Source organism: Purpureocillium takamizusanense, chromosome 1 (genome assembly GCF_022605165.1).
Source record: "Purpureocillium takamizusanense chromosome 1, complete sequence".
In the NCBI taxonomy this organism is placed as follows: domain Eukaryota; kingdom Fungi; phylum Ascomycota; class Sordariomycetes; order Hypocreales; family Ophiocordycipitaceae; genus Purpureocillium; species Purpureocillium takamizusanense.
This window is the reverse complement of record NC_063068.1, coordinates 4,439,133-4,457,147: the sequence shown is the minus strand read 5'-3', so window position 1 is coordinate 4,457,147 and position 18,015 is coordinate 4,439,133. Positions and strand designations below refer to the sequence as shown.

At 60.3% G+C, this 18,015-nt stretch overlaps 7 protein-coding genes across 7 annotated transcripts; 5 read left to right on the top strand and 2 right to left on the bottom strand.

Moving 5' to 3' along the window:
• The first annotated feature begins 93 nt into the window (after nt 1-93).
• JDV02_001382 (Lactate 2-monooxygenase) lies at nt 94-1,761 on the top strand. Its single transcript, XM_047982305.1, has 2 exons — nt 94-594; nt 658-1,761. Exons 1-2 carry the CDS (start codon nt 291-293, stop codon nt 1,593-1,595), a joined length of 1,242 nt encoding a protein of 413 aa, XP_047838267.1. The 5' UTR covers nt 94-290; the 3' UTR covers nt 1,596-1,761.
• On the bottom strand, nt 1,672-3,020 carry JDV02_001381 (uncharacterized protein). The gene is made up of 3 exons (XM_047982304.1): nt 2,910-3,020; nt 2,202-2,849; nt 1,672-2,152 (listed from the first exon to the last, which is right to left on the bottom strand). Exons 2-3 carry the CDS (start codon nt 2,729-2,731, stop codon nt 1,978-1,980), a joined length of 705 nt encoding a protein of 234 aa, XP_047838266.1. The 5' UTR covers nt 2,732-2,849; nt 2,910-3,020; the 3' UTR covers nt 1,672-1,977.
• A 374-nt stretch (nt 3,021-3,394) lies between these two features.
• On the top strand, nt 3,395-5,547 carry cyp15 (Peptidylprolyl isomerase; the record flags this gene model as incomplete). Its single annotated transcript, XM_047982303.1, has 3 exons — nt 3,395-3,473; nt 3,537-5,206; nt 5,410-5,547. The coding sequence occupies 3 exons, from the start codon at nt 3,395-3,397 to the stop codon at nt 5,545-5,547; spliced, it is 1,887 nt and encodes a 628-aa protein (XP_047838265.1).
• A 1,308-nt stretch (nt 5,548-6,855) lies between these two features.
• On the top strand, nt 6,856-9,595 carry JDV02_001379 (uncharacterized protein; the record flags this gene model as incomplete). The annotated part of the gene is made up of 8 exons (XM_047982302.1): nt 6,856-6,917; nt 7,014-7,067; nt 7,183-8,121; nt 8,175-8,202; nt 8,261-8,266; nt 8,334-8,361; nt 8,416-8,520; nt 8,577-9,595. 8 exons carry the CDS (start codon nt 6,856-6,858, stop codon nt 9,593-9,595), a joined length of 2,241 nt encoding a protein of 746 aa, XP_047838264.1.
• Nucleotides 9,596-10,991: 1,396 nt separating this feature from the next.
• On the top strand, nt 10,992-12,550 carry ARO3 (3-deoxy-7-phosphoheptulonate synthase; the record flags this gene model as incomplete). Its single annotated transcript, XM_047982301.1, has 4 exons — nt 10,992-11,156; nt 11,235-11,289; nt 11,402-12,304; nt 12,390-12,550. 4 exons carry the CDS (start codon nt 10,992-10,994, stop codon nt 12,548-12,550), a joined length of 1,284 nt encoding a protein of 427 aa, XP_047838263.1.
• A 293-nt stretch (nt 12,551-12,843) lies between these two features.
• JDV02_001377 (uncharacterized protein) lies at nt 12,844-14,524 on the bottom strand (the record flags this gene model as incomplete). Its single annotated transcript, XM_047982300.1, has 1 exon — nt 12,844-14,524. The coding sequence occupies one exon, from the start codon at nt 14,522-14,524 to the stop codon at nt 12,965-12,967; it is 1,560 nt and encodes a 519-aa protein (XP_047838262.1). The 3' UTR covers nt 12,844-12,964.
• Nucleotides 14,525-15,837: 1,313 nt separating this feature from the next.
• JDV02_001376 (uncharacterized protein) lies at nt 15,838-17,912 on the top strand. The gene is made up of 2 exons (XM_047982299.1): nt 15,838-16,715; nt 16,793-17,912. Exons 1-2 carry the CDS (start codon nt 16,199-16,201, stop codon nt 17,386-17,388), a joined length of 1,113 nt encoding a protein of 370 aa, XP_047838261.1. The 5' UTR covers nt 15,838-16,198; the 3' UTR covers nt 17,389-17,912.
• Nucleotides 17,913-18,015: the final 103 nt, after the last annotated feature.

The following is an 18,015-nucleotide window of genomic DNA, read 5'->3' as shown; positions in this document are numbered from 1 at the left end:
TGAGTGGGGTGCAGCTCCGAGCGGAGAAATCTCCACTATCCCGCCCGGCACGGCGAGGAGCTGCGTGCGTGCACGATGCCGAGGTCCATGAAACCCGACTCACCCAATAGCTAATATTAAATCAAGTCCCCATCACAAACGCGGGGAGCTACTCCCCACCCGCTCCTGCCATGAGTCCGGAGCTTCAGACTTCTCACTCTCACCTGCACAGCTTCATTTGCCCCTCGTCTTGATCCCCGAGCTCGTGGGCATTGACAGCGCTCCGTCTCCCGCAGCAGCTCATCGCCGCCATGTCCGACGACAACAATGACAACGTGGAGGTCGTGCCCTACGCCGCCTACCTGCGCGAGGTGATGCAAAAGAGCATCTTGGGCGGCCAGCTGCCCCTCGTCACCACCAACCCCAACCGCCTCGAGGAGCAGGCCCAGAAGGCCATGCCCACCAAGGGCTTCGACTACATCAAAGGCGGCGCTGGTGAGTCGGCCACCATGGACGCCAACCGCCTTGCCTTTCGCCAATGGAAGATCATCCCCCGCGTCCTGCGCCCGACCAACCCGCGCGACCTGAGCGTCGAGCTCTTTGGGCACAAGTATGGTACGCTCTCACCATGTCTCACCGGAGCCACATGCGTTCTCTCGCTCTGACGGCGTGCCACAGACACCCCCGTCCTCATGGCGCCCATTGGCGTGCAGGCTCTCTATCATGAAGACAAGGAGATCGGCACGGCCAGCGCCTGCGCCAATCTTCGTGTTCCCTTTACTCTCAGCACTGCTTCGTCGACGGGCATCGAGGAGCTCGTCAAGGCCAGTCCCGACGGCCCCAAGTGGTTCCAGCTCTATTGGCCGCTGGACGAAGAGATCACGGCGTCCATCCTCGGCGGCGCCAAGGCCAATGGCTTCAAGGCTCTCGTCGTCACTCTCGACACTTGGACCCTCGGCTGGCGGCCCTGTGATCTCGACACGGCCAACGTTCCGTTTATTGTGGGCGAGGGCGACGAGGTTGGCTTCCAAGATCCCGTCTTCCGCAAGAAATTCGCCGAGCATACGGATGGCGAAACGCCCGAGGATAATAGGATCGGCGCCGCCATGCACTGGCTCAGTGAAACCTTTCCCGGCGTGAGCCGCAGCTGGGAGGACCTCGCGATCTTGCGCAAGTACTGGGACGGGCCTATCATTCTCAAGGGCATCCTCAGTGCAGAGGACGCCAACCTTGCGGTTCAGCACGGCATGGACGGCATCATCGTCAGCAATCATGGCGGCCGTCAGATCGACGGTGCGGTAGCGGCGCTCGATGTGCTGCCGGACATTGTCGACGCCGTCGGCAAGCAAACCACCGTCATGTTCGACTCGGGCATTCGCACTGGAGCCGACATGGTCAAGGCTCTCGCTCTCGGAGCGAAGGCAGTCTTCGTCGGACGTCCCATAGTCTACGGCCTCGGCATCGATGGTGCCGCCGGCGCAGAGGCGGTCCTGGCCGGGCTGCTCGCCGACCTCGACCTGACCATGGGGCTCGCGGGGGTGAAGAGCGTTGGAGACCTGCAGCGGTCGATGCTTCGACGCGTGCAGTACCCAGGCGATACAAAGGCCAATCTGTAGGCCCTGCTGTAGGTTCTAGGGATGCGTGTGTCGTAGGTCGGTTTCTCATACAGAGGCGCGACATTGAGGCGATGTTGCAACGGGAATGGTTGGAAAGTAGCAAGAGGGCAACGACATATACACCGCTGCTTGATGGATGCAAGACAGCGCTGGCATCAACTTTCCGCTCCAGACTCATGGTTGATCATGTCTACTTTGCATACATCTTGAAAATGGACAACCGTCCAGTTTCTGTCCCCTGGCACCTTCGCTCCCGATTTTACGTCGATCTCTCTTGGTATACATTTCAAGTTCTAGCTCAAACACAGAGTGCCTCAAAACGTAATTTTGTAGACGGGGCACAAAATTACCGGTAGGAACGAGAGCTGCGTTGCATCTCTCTTCACTGTACCTTTTTGATTGGTTTATGAGGCTCTTTCATGGCCTTATCATAGCTATTGACGTTTCCATACACCCACTTGAGGGCACCAGACGATATAGTGACGAGCGCTGCAGAAGTCACAAAGAGAAGGACACGCTGTGCTGTGGACAATAAGCCGAACAGCGGATACGGATACCTACCTCTGGTGAGCACGGGCAAGACGAAAGGGGGATCCATACACGCACCATCCATTCTTGCTGAAGCACAGCTCAACCCAGTACCAGTATCCAAAGGCAAACACAGTGCTCAGACTCATGACCCCGTACACGGGAACGGTCCACGGCGGGCTCAGTAGGACGAGGTCCAGCGTGAGGAAGACGGCGGGGGCAATGTGGAACCCGACATCGGCCGTCAGCGGTACGGCGAGGTCGCCGACGAAAAGGAGCTCCGGGTTGAAGGCGCTGATGCCCCAGTAGAGGAGGGAGATGACAGCCTCGAGGGGCGTGGCGAGCACGGCGAGGGCATTCTTGACATCGAAGAGGGCGGCGCTGCCAGTGACGTCGGCGAGCGCGCCCGACACGAAGCACAGGAGCGAGACAAACAGGCCGATGATGGTGAGGAACTGGAAGTGCCAACCGTAGGCGTCGTCAAAGGGCGTCTCCCAGATGGTCAGGAAGTGGAAGCTGTAGCTGAAGGAGGCGATGCCCGCGACGTGGAGGAGGAGTGAAAAGGACAGCGAGGGTGAGGTCAGGCGCTGGAGACGATGCTGAGCCATGGTGGATGAGGGCCCAATTGGCTGTTATCGATGTGATTGCGGGAGAGGAGGAGCGCGCATAGGCATGGAGGTCTGTTGAAGATCACGAGTAGTGACGGATGGACCGGGGATGACGTTTCTGCTGACTGGTTACTGGTTTCCATGTTCGTTTAGCTACCGCCCAGCGCCAGTGACCGACCCGTATGTACTTCGTACTTGGTGGATCTTTCACCGATCTCGTAGCGTCAAGTGCCTGTACGACCTGACCTGTCTTTTGCTCTGGGACTTGGATCCTGAACTACGTAGTTAGTCGTGTATCCTTGCAACGACCATCATAGCTTGTTGTTCGTAAGGAACTTTGTCAAGCGTGGGCGGTGACTGGCATTCTGCTGCTGCATCTGCTGGGCTGCAGCTTCCCCATGTGGTGGCACCCCACCCGTGGGGTTGCCCCCGAAGCTCTGCTTCCAGTGCTGCTGAAAAAAAAAATATGGATGTTGGCCTGGGGCCCAAAATCTAGAACCGGCCTTCATCATCCAGCTTCACACCTTGACAGCTACCTATTTCACCTGTCCCGCCCGCCCGCCCGCCCGCCCGCAACCCGACCCAAGCTCCTCCCACCGCTGCGCATGTCTGTGCCCTTGCTATCCTCTTTCCGCACGCGCATCATATCCTACGGCGGCAAACATGGCGGGATCGGCGGCCGACGACGACAATCGCTCGCAGAAGCGCACCCACGACGAGTTTGCCGGACAAGATGCGTCCGGTGCGTGTGACACGTCGCCACCGTGGCATCATCTCCCTGCAGCCTCCAGCTAACCATGGCCAGACTCCTCGTCCGACGATGACATGGGCCCCCAGCTGCCCTCCGAAGCGGCCCCCAAGAAGAAGCGACGCGTCTTGCCCTACGAGAAGCTCTATGTGGCCGCCCTGCCCAAGTCTGCCCGATACTCGCGTTCCCTCATGCACAAGGACCAAGTCCTGTTCACTACCTGGACCCCGCTCACCGAGTTCCTCATCACCTCCTCCGTCGATGGCGTCGTCAAATTTTGGAAGAAGATTGGCCAGGGCATCGAGTTTGTCAAGCAGTTCCAGGCGCACAACGGCGAGATCACTTCCATCTCCGTCAGCAGGGATGGCCGGAGCCTCGCGACAGTCGGCACGGATGACTCCATCAAGATATTCGACGTGGTTACGTTTGACCTGCTGTCCATGCTCACGCTCAAGTTCACCCCCAAATCCGTCTGCTGGGTCCACCAGAAGGGTGCCTCATTCCCGCAATTGGCCGTCTCTGAGTCGACGAAGCCTCTAATACACATCTTCGACGGACGGGGCGACCGCGAAGATCCGATCCATACCATCAAGGGCCTACACCGGAGCCCTGTCCATCTCATGGCATACAACGATGCCTTTGATTGCGTTGTCTCGGCCGACGAGAACGGCATGGTAGAGTACTGGCGCCCGGGTGGCTCCTACGAGAAGCCAGACAACGTCTTCGAGTACAAGAGCTCTACGAATCTGTTCGATTTCAAAAAGGCCAAGTCGGTGCCCTCTTGTCTAACGATATCGCCCAACGGCAACAGTCTCGCAACCTTCTCTTATCCGGACCGCAAGGTGCGCATTTTCAACTTTGCGACCGCCAAGCTCCATCGTACCTACGACGAGTCGTTGCAGGCAATCGAGGAGATGCAACAGGCCGGCACTTCATCGCAGAAGCTGGACCACGTCGAGTTCGGGCGACGACTGGCGCAGGAAAAGGATGTGGAGTCGGCGACGCTGCGCAACAAGTCCAACATCATCTTCGACGAGTCGGGCAACTTCATCTTCTATGGCTCTATGCTCGGCATCAAAGTCCTCAACACGTACACAAACCAAGTCATCAGGGTCTACGGCAAAGACGAGCATCTCCGCGCCGTCCATCTCGCCTTGTATCAGGGCCAGCCACAGAAGAAGGGAATTGTCTCGGTGGAGATGGGCGCATCGAGCAACCCGCTGCTGCAGGAGTCAGAGGCCCGTGATCCTATTCTGGTGGCGACAGGCGTGGGCAAGCAGCGCTTCTACATGTTCAGCAACGATCAAGACATCTCCAACTCGACGCGTGACGTCCAAAACGAGCGACCGACAACCCTGGGCGGAGCCAGCAAAAAAGAGGGCAATGCAAAGCGTCGAGAGACAGGGGAGGCTGCAGTCCTCCATACCAGTTATGGCGACATCCACATCCGCCTCTTCCCCGATGCGGCACCGAAGGCCGTCGAGAACTTCGTGACGCACTCGAAGAGCGGCTACTACAACGGCACCATTTTCCACCGTGTCATCCGCAAGTTCATGATCCAGGGCGGCGATCCTCTCGGTGACGGGACGGGCGGTGAGAGCATTTGGGGGCGTGAGTTTGAGGACGAGTTCAGCAGCCTCAAGCACGACAAGCCCTTCACTGTCAGCATGGCCAACGCGGGGCCAAACACAAACGGCAGTCAGTTCTTCATCACGACCGAGAAGACGGTAAGTGGGCAACTGGTCACGCATCCCCCTGGGCAGCAGTCCCTGTTCCGCACATGGCCCCAACGGCTCGCAGCGCGCTATTTTGCTTGCACCTGCGGCACACCCCTGCTGCGTATGCGCCCGCGCTTTCGCGCAGGAGCAGTAGCATGTCGGCAAAGACGGGCAGGACATCAGCTAACGATCTTTGTTTCGCTACTTTACAGCCTTGGCTTGACGGCAAGCACACAATCTTCGGCCGAGCCACCCAGGGCTTCGACGTAATCCAGAAGATCGAGAATGCACGCACGTACAAGGAGAAGCCAGAGGAGGACATCAAGATCCTCAACATTGACGTAATGTAGTGATGCGACGGGCAGTAGCTGCGGAGCAGGATTCTTGGTCATGGCCGCAGCGCGATCTGGGCCAAATGCCGGGTTACCCCATCTAGTAACGTTGCCAGCAGGCGGGCGCCCGCCCGCCCGCCTCTCAGCCGCGGCAAGCGAGACAGGGCTGCCCTGGCTTGGTCGGTTCCGGTTCCCACCGACTCGGCTCGCGGGCTTGGGGCTCGCACGCCGTGTCTTCTTGGTGATAGGTAGACGATGGCTGGCTTGGTGGAGGGGAATGGGTGGAAAGGCAGTGCACCACGGGGGTGGTCACGCAGCTTGGCCCGTCTCGTGGGAGAGGCAGCCACCAACGCGCCAGCGAGGTGAAAGCTGAAGCGAGGGAAATGATCCTGGTCCATGCCAGTACGGCCGGGCCAGACCACCGGGATCTGCGATGCGCCCGCCCGCACGACAGGCCACGCACGCATGGCTCGCACGCTGTCGACCAGCCGACCGGGCTGTCGGTCAGTCGCATCGAGCACGCAAACCACCCCCGCCACATCATCAGCCCTTGGGGCGACGCCGTGTCTCGCCTAACGGGAGCGGGTGGCCCGTCGGAGCATCCATGGGATGAGCACAGGCGCAGGACATGGCGGATCGGATGCGGCCCCATGGGCCCGCAGGCCAACGGCGTGTGGGCCTAAGGGCCCTAGCTGAGGAATCGAACCCTTGTCAGTCCGTCGACGGGTTTGACCACCATCTTCTCGACAGGCTTAAGCATCGCGAAGGCCTCGCCGGACGGACACGAAGAGAGCCCAGCATGGAAGCACAGCGAGTAAACAGCGGCAATGCCGTGGATTGTAATATATATCCATCGCATTCGATTGGACCTCTTGACCTGTTCTTTGCCGTTCTCCTTTTTTTTCTCTCTCTCTCTTTCTCTCTTTCCTCTTCCCCTCTTGTCTCTCTACGTGGCCCTATCGTACCTGCTCCCCCTACTCCTCCGCCTCCGCCCCCAGATCCGCGCAGGCTCCCATGGATCGGAGTCGAGACTACGCCTACGGGACTTATCACGACATAGCCAGCCACGACAACGAGCACCGCGACGACCGGAGCATGCCTGTGTCGTTGCCGCGGCTCTCATCACCACCCACCAACAATAAATATCCTTTGCCTATTCTCGACGTCGTCCAGCAAAAGTAGAGAAAAGGCAACAGCGGTGCACACGCGGGTTCGTTGTAGTCTTGGGCCAAGAGCCAACCGCTGAGCAGGGGCATGCGAAGCAGCATCCAGCCGAAGCAGCAAACGCATCAATATCGGCAGCGAAAAAGCAGAGCAGCATCCATAATGCCCCGTACAAGTCCCGCACGCGCGACGCAGCGCAAGCGCCGGAGCCGCAAGGGGTGTTGGTGAGCGTGACCCGAACACACACACTCTCTCTCCCTCGCCATGGCTACTTGCCTACCCAGCGAGAAGGCGAGTATGTCCCTGACCATGATGCACAGGCCGTGTAAGTCTCGCAAAGTCAAGTGCGGAGAGGAGCATCCCGCGTGTAAGAAGTAAGTTGCCTTCCCCCCTTTTTGGGGTCACCCTACCCTTCCCGAGGCCTACGCGTCGACGTGTCCACGTCCACTTACATTGTCTTCTCTTCTTTCCTCTTCCCTTTGAGAACAGCTGTCTCAAGACGGGAGATATCTGTGACTACAGCATCCGTCTGAACTGGGAGGGCCGCCGCACCAAGCGCTCGCGCCGCGAGACACAGCCTGACTTCGACGACTCCGCCCAGGCCATTGGGCAGGAGCTGTGGTTCAACAACTTTGCGACAGCAACGCCGACGTCGGCCGGCTCGCCGCAGTTCTTGATGAGTGAGCCCACCTCGCGGCAGACCAACTCACCGGAGCCCGTGCTCGTGCCTGCGGCCAAGAAGCGGCGTTCGACTTTTGGAGAGCTGACCTTTGTGGACGAGACGCCTTCTCAGGCGGCTTTTGCAGCGCGGAAACGATTTGGCGACTTGAGCGGCTTGTTCTCGCTCGAATCTTCCGCGCCTGCGGCGTTCGTGCCGTCGCCGGCCCAAGATGCGCAACACAACAAGGCCAAGTCCTTCACCGAGCTTCGAAAGCTCGACCTCGGCGAGGCGCACCTGTCGTCAAGCCCCTTCATGACACACGTGACGGCGTCACCCGTGGTGCCCGACCTACCGTTGACACCCGCGGCGTCTTCGTACAGTGACGACATCCTCTGCCAGTCTCACTGGCTGGACAAGCTGCCCCTCGGGTCACCAGACTCGAGGCTCTCGATGAGTAGCGACATGATTGACGCGGGTGATCCGTCGTCTTGGTATACTGGCCCGGAGCCGCATCCCGAAACTGAAAATGGGCAGCGCTTCTACGGCTTTGATCTGGGCAGGCGGGACGACGACGTAGCGAGTAACGATGATGAGGGCGCCGTCTCACTCGTCACCCCGACGAGATGTGAGCCCCACCGCTGGGCCGTAAATTCGAGTGATTTGGCTGGAAAGCAGCCTCCTGCTCCCGGCGGCGGCCAGGTCGGCGGCTACTATGACGAAGCGGTGCCCATATTGATCCCCTGGGAGCTTGAACCGCTGCCAGACAAGTGAGCCTCCCCACGGCTCTACCAGTACAATGAGGCCAACTGACACGGTATAGGCTGAGGAACAACAAGATGAACCTGCTGGTAAGCCCCTGCCCTTGTCTGCAGTCGATCATGGTCAGCTGACTCTCGGTTCATGCAGTATTTTGTGAGTGACCGTTGGTGATCTGATCCGGGACCCCCCTTCCCCTCCCTATGCTGATGGTGTAACGCAGCATCATTTCATCAACCACACAGCTAAGGGTAAGTCCATAGACCGAACGTATCATCACGAATCCATGTTGACGTCTTGAATAGTGCTCGTGCCGTATCATGACACCAACTCGAATCCAATGAGTAGATCTCTTCCACAAATGGCTTTCCGGAACGAGGGGCTACTGAGTCTCCTCCTTGCCTACTCCGGTATGGGCTATGGCCTGGGCCTTGAGAGCGAATTTCGCTAACATTGGCGTACGTAGCGGCTCACCGGTCACGCTGGATGCAGACCAAGGTGCCCGAGATGCGCATGGCAGAGTGGGCGCAGGATGTGTTCCCCGGACTCAGGCAGTCACTCGGCGACGGGCAGCGGCCCGTCTCCGATACGACGCTGGCCATGGCAGTAATGCTGGCATCGCTCGAGATCATGTCTCCCGGGGCGCTGGGCCAGGGTATTTCGTGGCGGCAGCACCTGAACCTAGCAAGCGAGCTCATGATGAAGCGGGTGCAACAGCTTGGCGAGGGGAAGACTGGAGGACAGCTCGAAGGCGAGCGGCTCTTCATCCGAAGCTGGATCGCGCGGGCCAACATGCACGGCATGCTGAGCCCATCGAGGACGGACGACGCGGGGTGTCGAATCCTCCCACTGGACATGACGACGCTGATGCCGGAGCTTGATGAGATCGACTGCATCATGGGCTACTCGGCGAGGTGCGCCAGGCTGCTGGGCCAAGTCGCGGACATGGCGAGGCGGTGCGACAGGGAGCGAATAGGGCCCGGGGGCCAAGTGCTCGCGGGTTGGGTGCCGCACACGCGGACCATTGAGGCGGCGCTGGCGTTGGACCAGGAGCTGACGGAAAGCATGAAGACGTCGTCGAAGCCGTGCATGCACGTGCGGACGGGCAACATCCAGATGAGGGACCTGGCAGAGATGGCGGCGACCAACGAGGCGTTCCACTGGGCCGGGCGGGCGCACCTTCATCGGCGGGTGCTAGGCAAGGGATCGAGCGACGCCGTCGTTCGGGCGGCGGTTGAGCAGATGGTGCACTGCCTTGAGCAGACACGGCCAGGAGGCGCAGCGGAGCTGGGGGTGGTGTTTCCCATGTTCACGGCAGGGTGCGAGGCGGTCGACGAGGGACAGCGCAGCAAGGTGCTGGCGAGATTCAAGAGCGCAGAACGGAGCGGTATGGAGCAGGTGAGGCGGGCGAGGAGACTGATGGAGGCGGTGTGGGACGACGGTCGGCCGTGGGAGACGCTGATACGGGATGAGTACATTGGGTAAGGGAGCCGTGCAATTCTCGGGCCGATGCGTGGTCATGATAGTGCTGCTGTTTGTGCTGCTGCATGGTCATAGTCGCTCGGTATGGTACTGTACGGTGCAGAATGAAACGACGGTGCGCCTGTCCGCTCGTGGTCTGGGTCTGGGTCGTTGTCGGTCGCATGTGGACCATATACTCCGTACCTAGCGGTGGCTGACGACTTTGACAGCTGGCGGGCGGGCTGGCTGGCTGACCGACCGGGGTTGAGGGATGGCTCTGTCTGCTTCAGCCGATGTCACTGGGCGGTCCAATCGAGCGTCGTTGACGATGATGTTCGGGATACAGAGCACATTGTACGTAGCTAGAGCATCGGTCCGCAACTGCGGCAGGGGCCGTGCCAGTCAATTGGCAGCAACAAGACGGCAGGGGCCTGGCACGGGACGGATGCAGACGTCGACTATCCATCCATTCAACCCAGTCCGGCGGGCGCTTGTCTCGCGTGTCGGTCGTGTCGGCCTCTACGTACCTTACTAGCGAGCCCCTTGTCGCACTGGATGGACCCTTGCGCGCGAGTCAACCAACTTTCATTGGCGTCCATCCGATCCATCCATCAAACCATCCATCGACCGACCGTCCATCAGACTCGTGCTATAGCATAACCTCCGTCGTCTGCGGGCCAGCCCACTTCCATGCTGCTCAGACCGGTGGGCCAGTGGGCGGGCCACTCACTGCATGTACGAAGTACGTAAGTTACTGCGCAGAAGTTGGCATGACGCAAGACTCGCATGTGCCCGCCGCCCACTTGTCGAAATTCGTTCGGCGTCGACGGGGCCGGTGGGCTGTCGGAGGGTCTCTGGCGGCCGCCATGGTGAGGAAACGGCTCGCTCGACGTGAGGCTGGCTAGGTGCTGTAGTCGGACGGTGATGAAGAGGTGCAAGTGGCGGGGCCTACCGCGTCCCACGGCCCATTAGCCATGAATGCCAATCTCTGCTCCAGTGACAGCGTCCCGTCCCTGTCGGGACTTGCAGGCAGGATTGAAGCAGTGGGATGGGGTATACCAGCAGGTCAGGTACCATTCATCCAGGTTACCGTCACGCAGGCAGCACGCTCTCTGAGAAGAAGCAAGGTACTACTACTAAAAGAGCTACGGTCGGTACCTGTTCGTTTCGTACCTCTACACTGCACACGCCGTAGGGGACCGGGCCAGCGCCTGCCCCCAGCAGCGGGCACCCACCTTGGCCAATGGCTGCGGCCCAATTGGGTACAGTACCTACCTACCTTACTAACAGAAGCAAGACGTCAGGGCTCCAAAGAAAGCGCACATGGGGGCCGACGCCGGCGCTGTGGACAAGCAATTCTTTATTTTTTGGAGCGTCCATGCGCTGGGATGTCTGATGAGTGTGACTGACTCCCGTCTGGATGCACCTCTCGATCCCTTTTCCCCTCGCCCTGTCGTCCTCCTTTCCTCCTCGTTCGCCAGCCTCGATTGCAAAGCACACTGATCCATCACCGGCAGGCACTCCGTCTCTACGCTTAATTGACTTTCCTGCAGCAGCGCAGGCTCCCACCGCCCTCACAATGTCGGTCAGTAAATCGTGACTACTACCCCGCGATGCCTTCCTTCCCTTCGAGGTGGGGTGACTCACGGCGGCGACCAAGCAGTTCTACATTGAAAACAAAAATGTCGGCAACAAGCAGGACTCCGAGGATTGGAGAAGTTCGTTCCCTTGCAAACCCTTTGCAACCCTTCCCCCCCCCCCCGGACCCAGCAGCAAGGAGCAGCAGTAGCAGCAGAACCCAGCTAACCTCCCCGTCCTCTCGACGCTCAGTCCGCGGCTACAACCCTCTGACGCCCCCCGACCTGCTCCAGCACGAGATCCCCCAGACGCCCGCCTCCAAGAAGACGGTCATCGAGTCGCGAGAGGAGGTGGCTGCCGTCGTCGCCGACAAGGATGAGCGCCAGCGCCTGCTCGTCGTCGTCGGACCCTGCTCCATCCACGACCCCGAGGCCGCCCTCAAGTACTGCGACCTGCTGCTCCAGGCCAAGGAGAAGCACAAGGATGAGCTGCTCATCGTCATGCGCTCCTACCTCGAGAAGCCTCGCACAACGGTCGGCTGGAAGGGCCTCATCAACGACCCGGACATTGACGGCAGCTTCAAGATCAACAAGGGCCTGCGCCTGGCCCGCCAGCTCTTCGTCGACCTGACCGCAAAGGGCATGCCCATCGCCAGCGAGATGCTCGACACAATCTCCCCCCAGTTCCTCGCCGACCTGCTGTCCGTCGGCGCCATCGGCGCCCGCACCACCGAGAGCCAGCTGCACCGCGAGCTGGCCAGCGGTCTGAGCTTCCCCGTCGGCTTTAAGAACGGCACCGACGGCTCCCTCGGCGTCGCCATCGACGCCATCGGTGCCGTCAAGCACCCCCACCACTTCCTCTCCGTCACCAAGCCCGGCGTCGTCGCCATCGTCGGCACCACCGGCAACGAGGACTGCTTCGTCATCCTCCGCGGCGGCACAAAGGGCACCAACTACGACGCCCAGAGCATCGCCGAGGCCAAGGCTGCCCTCACCAAGAAGGGCGTCACCCAGCGCCTCATGGTCGACTGCAGCCACGGCAACTCGCTCAAGAACCACAAGAACCAGCCCAAGGTCGCCGCCAACCTGGCCGAGCAGATCGCCGGCGGCGAGACTGCCATTATGGGCGTCATGATTGAGAGCAACATTGACGAGGGTGAGTCGGGTGGACAAGGAGAGAGAGAGAGAGAACCCAGCTCGTTCAAGAACACCCCAGTAAGCTAACTGCGAAATCCACACAGGCAACCAAAAGGTCCCCGAAGAAGGCAAGGCTGGCCTCAAGTACGGCGTCAGCATCACCGACGCCTGCATCCACTGGCAAGACACCGAATCAGTCCTCGACACCCTCGCCGATGCTGTCAAGCAGAGACGCAAGGTTGTGGGCGCCAATGGCAAAGCTTAGGCCCGCTGTGACATTTCCTGTCGTGTCAGTTATTGAAACCTAAAAGTAAAAAGCGATTGTAAGGGTTTTTGGGCACACATGCGCACCTATTACAGGGCAGAATGGATCTTTGGCCGATGATTGGAGTTGCAATGGCACACGGCAAGTCTTTCAGGGGCAGTTGGGATAGACGAGGCGAAGGGATGCAACAAGACATTTCTCTACTAGGTAGCTCTGGCTTGACTGCGCCAACACGGGCAGCACGATCACGGACTCGTCACGAGTGCACCAGCTTCTCACAGTAGTCAATCGGACAAAAGTCTGTGCTATTCCACCGAGCTATGTCAAAGGTGAGCCATCAATCCGGCTGTCGACTCTACTCTGCGTAGGGGCCAAGGACAGGACAGGCAGACGGCCCCTGACCAAGCTGTTTGTCTACTCGGCGGCATCGGGCGCAAGAGCACATCGAGCACCGTCGTTGGAACTCGCGCGCGGACCGACGCCCGCCTTGGACGCGCTGGCGAGATCCTTCAGAGGGAACCGGAACAGCTGGCCGCTGGCATTGTCCGAAGCGTACACGACGCCGTCCGACGTGGCCATGACGGCACCAAAGAGAGTCGCCCTGAAGTTTCCGTCTCCGTACCTGCGCAGCGTCTCCCACTCGTGAGTCTGGGTCGACCAGCGGGCCAGCACGGGCGCGTGCTTGTTGTCGACGCCGACGCTGTACGCGTACTCTGGGTGCGCCGGCGTGAAGGCCCAGTCGGCGAGCCTCCTGAGCCCGCCGTGCGTGGCGTTTCCGGCGGCGACGAGCTGCCCATAGCGGCGGGAGCCGGGCGCGAGGTCGACTTGGCCCCAGGAGGCGCCCGAGTCGCTGAAGAAGTACTGCCCGGCGAGGTCGACGTCGCCGAGGTTGGCGGGGGAGGGGAGGGCGAGGACGGGCTCGGTGCGGCCGTCGCGGCCGATGCGCAGGAGGGTCTGGCCCTGAGTGCCGTAGAGGTAGTTGTCGAGGGGGTTGTAGCCGACCGAGTTGATGTCCCCCACGGAGGAGGAGGCGGCGTGGGACGACGACCCGTCGCCCCCACCGCCCCCAACACCCACGCCGGTGGCGAGGACGCGGCGCGCGCCGGTGCGGAGGTTGACTTGGAGGAGGGTCTTGAACTGGATGAGGTAGGCGTCTGTGAGGCACTCGAAGGGCTGGAGCTTGGAGGGAGGGACCGGGGTCCTGGTGCCGGTGGTGCTGGTGCTGGTGCTGGTGCTGGTGATGGGGGTCGAGGTGAAGCTTGCGGTTGGCGTGGCCATCGTGCTGGGAGTGATTCTGGTGGTGCCGTTCACGATGCGGGATCCCGGCGCGGGAGAGGTCAGAATGCTGCTTGAAGCTGAGGAGGGTGTAATGTTCCACGTTGGGGTGGTGATGGTGGTGGTGGTAGTCACATCGGACGTCCGAGTCGTGTTGAACCAACGGCTGCTGACGGTGGTGGTGCTGGGCTTGGAGGTGCTATTGGTGATGGAAGTCCAAATCTTGGATGAGCTCGGGACACTACCCGCGACGGACGACGACGTGAGGTCTGATGTCGGGGCGCCTGTCGTGATAGACGTCGAGGTGAGACTCAACGAGGGGCTATACGTGGTGGCGGTAGAGACTGTAACCTCCGAGGAGATGGACGACGAAGTAAGAGCCGAGGTGGCGGAAATACCGGACGTAGTTCTGGTGTCCTTGCCGGACATGGTGGTGGCGATGCTGTTGCTACTAGTGATGGGGGACGCCGAGCCAAGCTCGCACGTCTGCGATGCCGTACAGGTGGTAGACGCGGTGGTGGTGGCGGTTCGCCATTTAGTCACCGTGACCGTCGTCTCAACGGCACATCCGATCAGGTCGCATAGCCACCATTCGGCCGTGGCAGACGACGTCCCTGGAGGTTCGGCCAACGTGGGCTTGCCGGCAGCGAGAGGAGTCCAAGCCGCGAGGGCGAGGGCGAGGAGGTGACGGGCAAGCATGGCTACAACAACGAGGCGTGTTGACTTGTATGTATGTATAGTGAGAAGGAAAGACAGATGCCCTGTAGATACAAAGTATTTGGGTTTTTGGTTTTCGTGGATGCATGTTGCTCTTATATAAGAAAGAGTTGGACGTCGGCCTCGCTTGTTGTTGCCGCCTTGAGCCATCCCTGGCTTACAATCGATCGGATGGCGACTCCGGAGGCGAAATAGAGGACATGCCAAAATTCCTGAAGACTCTATGCGGTCCTTCGGATGGTGAGGCCAGTGGACACTCCTCTGTCGGATCCTCTGTCGCGCGAGAGGCGCATGAGGATCGGCGGCACTCGGGCATTCACATGGCGAAGGGGAACGAACATGTCACGATGTCGAAGTTTCTCCGACGAACACTCCGAGTCACGCGAGGGCCGACCGATGCGCCTCATACATGGGGAACCAAGTCTGTGCTACCCTTCGGTGTTCTTGTTCAAAGAAGGCAACCGCGCCATGTTGTTGTAGTCGCGGCGCGGAGTTTTCATCCGGCGTTCGCGTCAAAGCAGGCAAGGGTGGACAAGGAAGGGCTGGCTGCTCTGACCATTCGTGTGACTGTGGCAAAGCTCTCCGGGCCGGACACGAATCCTTCCTTCTAAAGGAGATATTTCACATATGGGATTACGTGTGATGGGTGCCATTCGGCTATCTTTGTGAGATCCGGCAGGGATCGGGGGAAGGTTTTGAGAAAGGGACGCCGGCGACAGAAAGGTGTGACTGCCTACTTCGGCATCAGGAATTTCCCCGGGGGAATGGGTAGCGGTGGGAGTATCACCGCCATAGAGTCTCTCCTCTTGGAAGACTCTGTTCCTGACCTATCCATCCCTTTCGCGATGGCGTCAGGGAGGAGGAGAGTCGGCGTGGCGGTTAGACAGTCCAATGTCAGCCAGCCAGGTGAGTCGCGACGGGAGAAGATGAGATGGCCATGAAACTACCCTCGGAGGGGACGACGGTGCCCTGAGGGAGTAGGCGAGAGTCTGCTGGAGGCTGGCTGGTGAGTGGGCGTGGTGCTAGATGGAAGTGTTGAACGCACCTACTTCGTAGGTACTACATAATAATTGAATGATGCACGCACGCCTAATACAGTATACAGTATACTGTACTACAGGTACGAAGTATCGCGCTTTGTGCTAACTGACTAGATGCCACCCAAACCTCCCCCGGGCCGTCAAAACGCGGCAGACCCGCACTGTACGTAAATCACGCAGCGACCACCACAAAGCCGTCGCGCATCAGCCAGGCGGCCCGCACTGTCCACACTGTATCGCGCTGAGTCGAGCTCCCTCTATCTCTCTCTCTCCCCTTGCAGCCGAGCCCAGCCCGGGCCAAGTCAATTTTTGGCGCGAAGCAACACCTCGCAATTCCAACAACCCCAACCTCACCCCCGTCACGACGCCAGCCTCGACCCGCGTGGCCGCACCCAGCATCGACTGCGCTTCATGGCCATCGCACCACGGTGATTGCCCATCACCTCTGGCCGTGTAATTGCCCACCCTGCCCGAGCGCTTGCCTGCCTGTGGCGCCGTACGACGCTTCAAGCCCCCATCCCAAACCTCTCTCGCCAAGCGAGTGACCTATCCGCGGCATCGCGGTCCCCCGACGACGCGCAACCGGCCCAAACAAACCCCCCTTCCAGCTCCAACGATGCCGCGCCGCTACTCACCCCCCGAGTCCCCCCTGTCCTCGATGGGCTCCGACGAACCCTACGAGGAGGACGCCCACGACGATGATGACGAGGCTGCGGTCCGACCCTCAAAGCGCATCAAGGTCGAGCCTGGCTCCGCGGCCTCCTCGGCGGCCGTCCACGACGCCGAGCCAGAGACGGTCCCCGAGCCCGATCCGCTCGAGGGCATGTCGGACGTATCGTCGGATACGTCGGGCGACATCCCCAGCTCGCCCATCAACGCGCGCCTCGACGAGGAAGACTTCCAGGACCAGGTGACCGTCTGCGACTGGGACGGCTGCCCGGCCGGCGACCAGGGCAACATGGACAAGCTCGTCGAGCACATTCACAACTCGCACATTGAGAACCGGCAAAAAAAGTACACGTGCGAGTGGAAGAGCTGCACCCGCAAGGGCCTCCCTCACGCCAGCGGCTATGCTCTCAAGGCCCATATGCGCAGCCACACGAGGGAGAAGCCTTTCTACTGCTACCTGCCTGGTCGGTGACCGCCATGAATCCCCACGCAATTCTCATCTTCTTCTTTTTTTCGCGCCGCTGACCCTGTCGTGACGCAGAGTGCGACCGTTCCTTTACCCGATCCGACGCCCTCGCAAAGCACATGCGCACCGTGCACGAGACCGAGGCGCTCCGGCCGTCAGACCCCGTGCCCAAGTCGATGCAGACGGGTCCCACGGGCAAGTCGGGCAAGCTCAAAATCATCATCAAGACGACGCAGTCGCACGGTGCCGGACAAGAAGACGGCGCGGACGGGGCCGCCAATGGCGAAGATTCTAACTCGGAGTTTTTCACGGCCCTGACGAGCGACACCTTCACCGCCGACGAGCTGTCCCTGCCCGTAGACAAGCTGTACCGCAAATGCTACTGGGAGTCCAAGTGGGCCGACGAAGTTGGCGACGCGCTCAAGAAGGAGTGCAAGGATTGGGAGGAGGTGTACTACAAGGAGTGGCTGGAGAAGGAGGTGCTGCTCTCGCAGGTCATCCAGAGCGAGGTGGACTGGCACGAGCGGCGGCAGGCCATCATCTCGGGCAAGGCCGACGTGCAGGTCCTCAACAACGCATCTGACAGCCACGGCGAGGCCAATACGAACGGCGTCAAGGACAATGCAACCCCCACCCCGGCCGCGGAGCCGGCGCAGGTTGCGGCGGCGTAGTACGCGTCGCGGCCACGCCGAGCCACGCGCAGTTCGGCCGCCCCGAGCCTTGTCGAGGTGGCAGCGACGCAGAACTGGGCGGCCAGGAAACGGGGGCACGACCGCCACAGCGAGAAGACGCAGGGCAAAATCGCGACCGGAGGGAGTTTGGGCGTTGGGCATGTATATTACTAGAAGGGGTGGCGACTGCCCTGCTTTGACGATGCGCCGTGGGACCGCAGAGCTTCATGACGGCGGCCAAAAAGCGCTGGGAGTACTGGGAATGTGGCATGACAAGTGATGCAAGAGATTTTTTCAAAGCGTGCGTTGCAACATGTTTGTGCAGTGGAGGAAGGGGGTCAGTTGCTGCATCCAGGGCACTCAGTTCGGCCAAGTAGAGAGAGGCTCCCGAGGCATACTACTTACTGTACCTGCAGCAGCGCTGTGAACAATATAATACAGTACAAGCACGGTTTACAAATGCAGAGGCGGTTCAATAAAATCTTCCGAATCGGACAGGCGTCTGGCCGCCTTGTCCATCACTGAGCTTTTACTTTTGTACGTTCAATTCAAGAAGATGGTTGATGCGATACGATGCGATGCGATGCCTTGCACCGGCCCCACACCGGCGCCGCCACCCACCCGCCT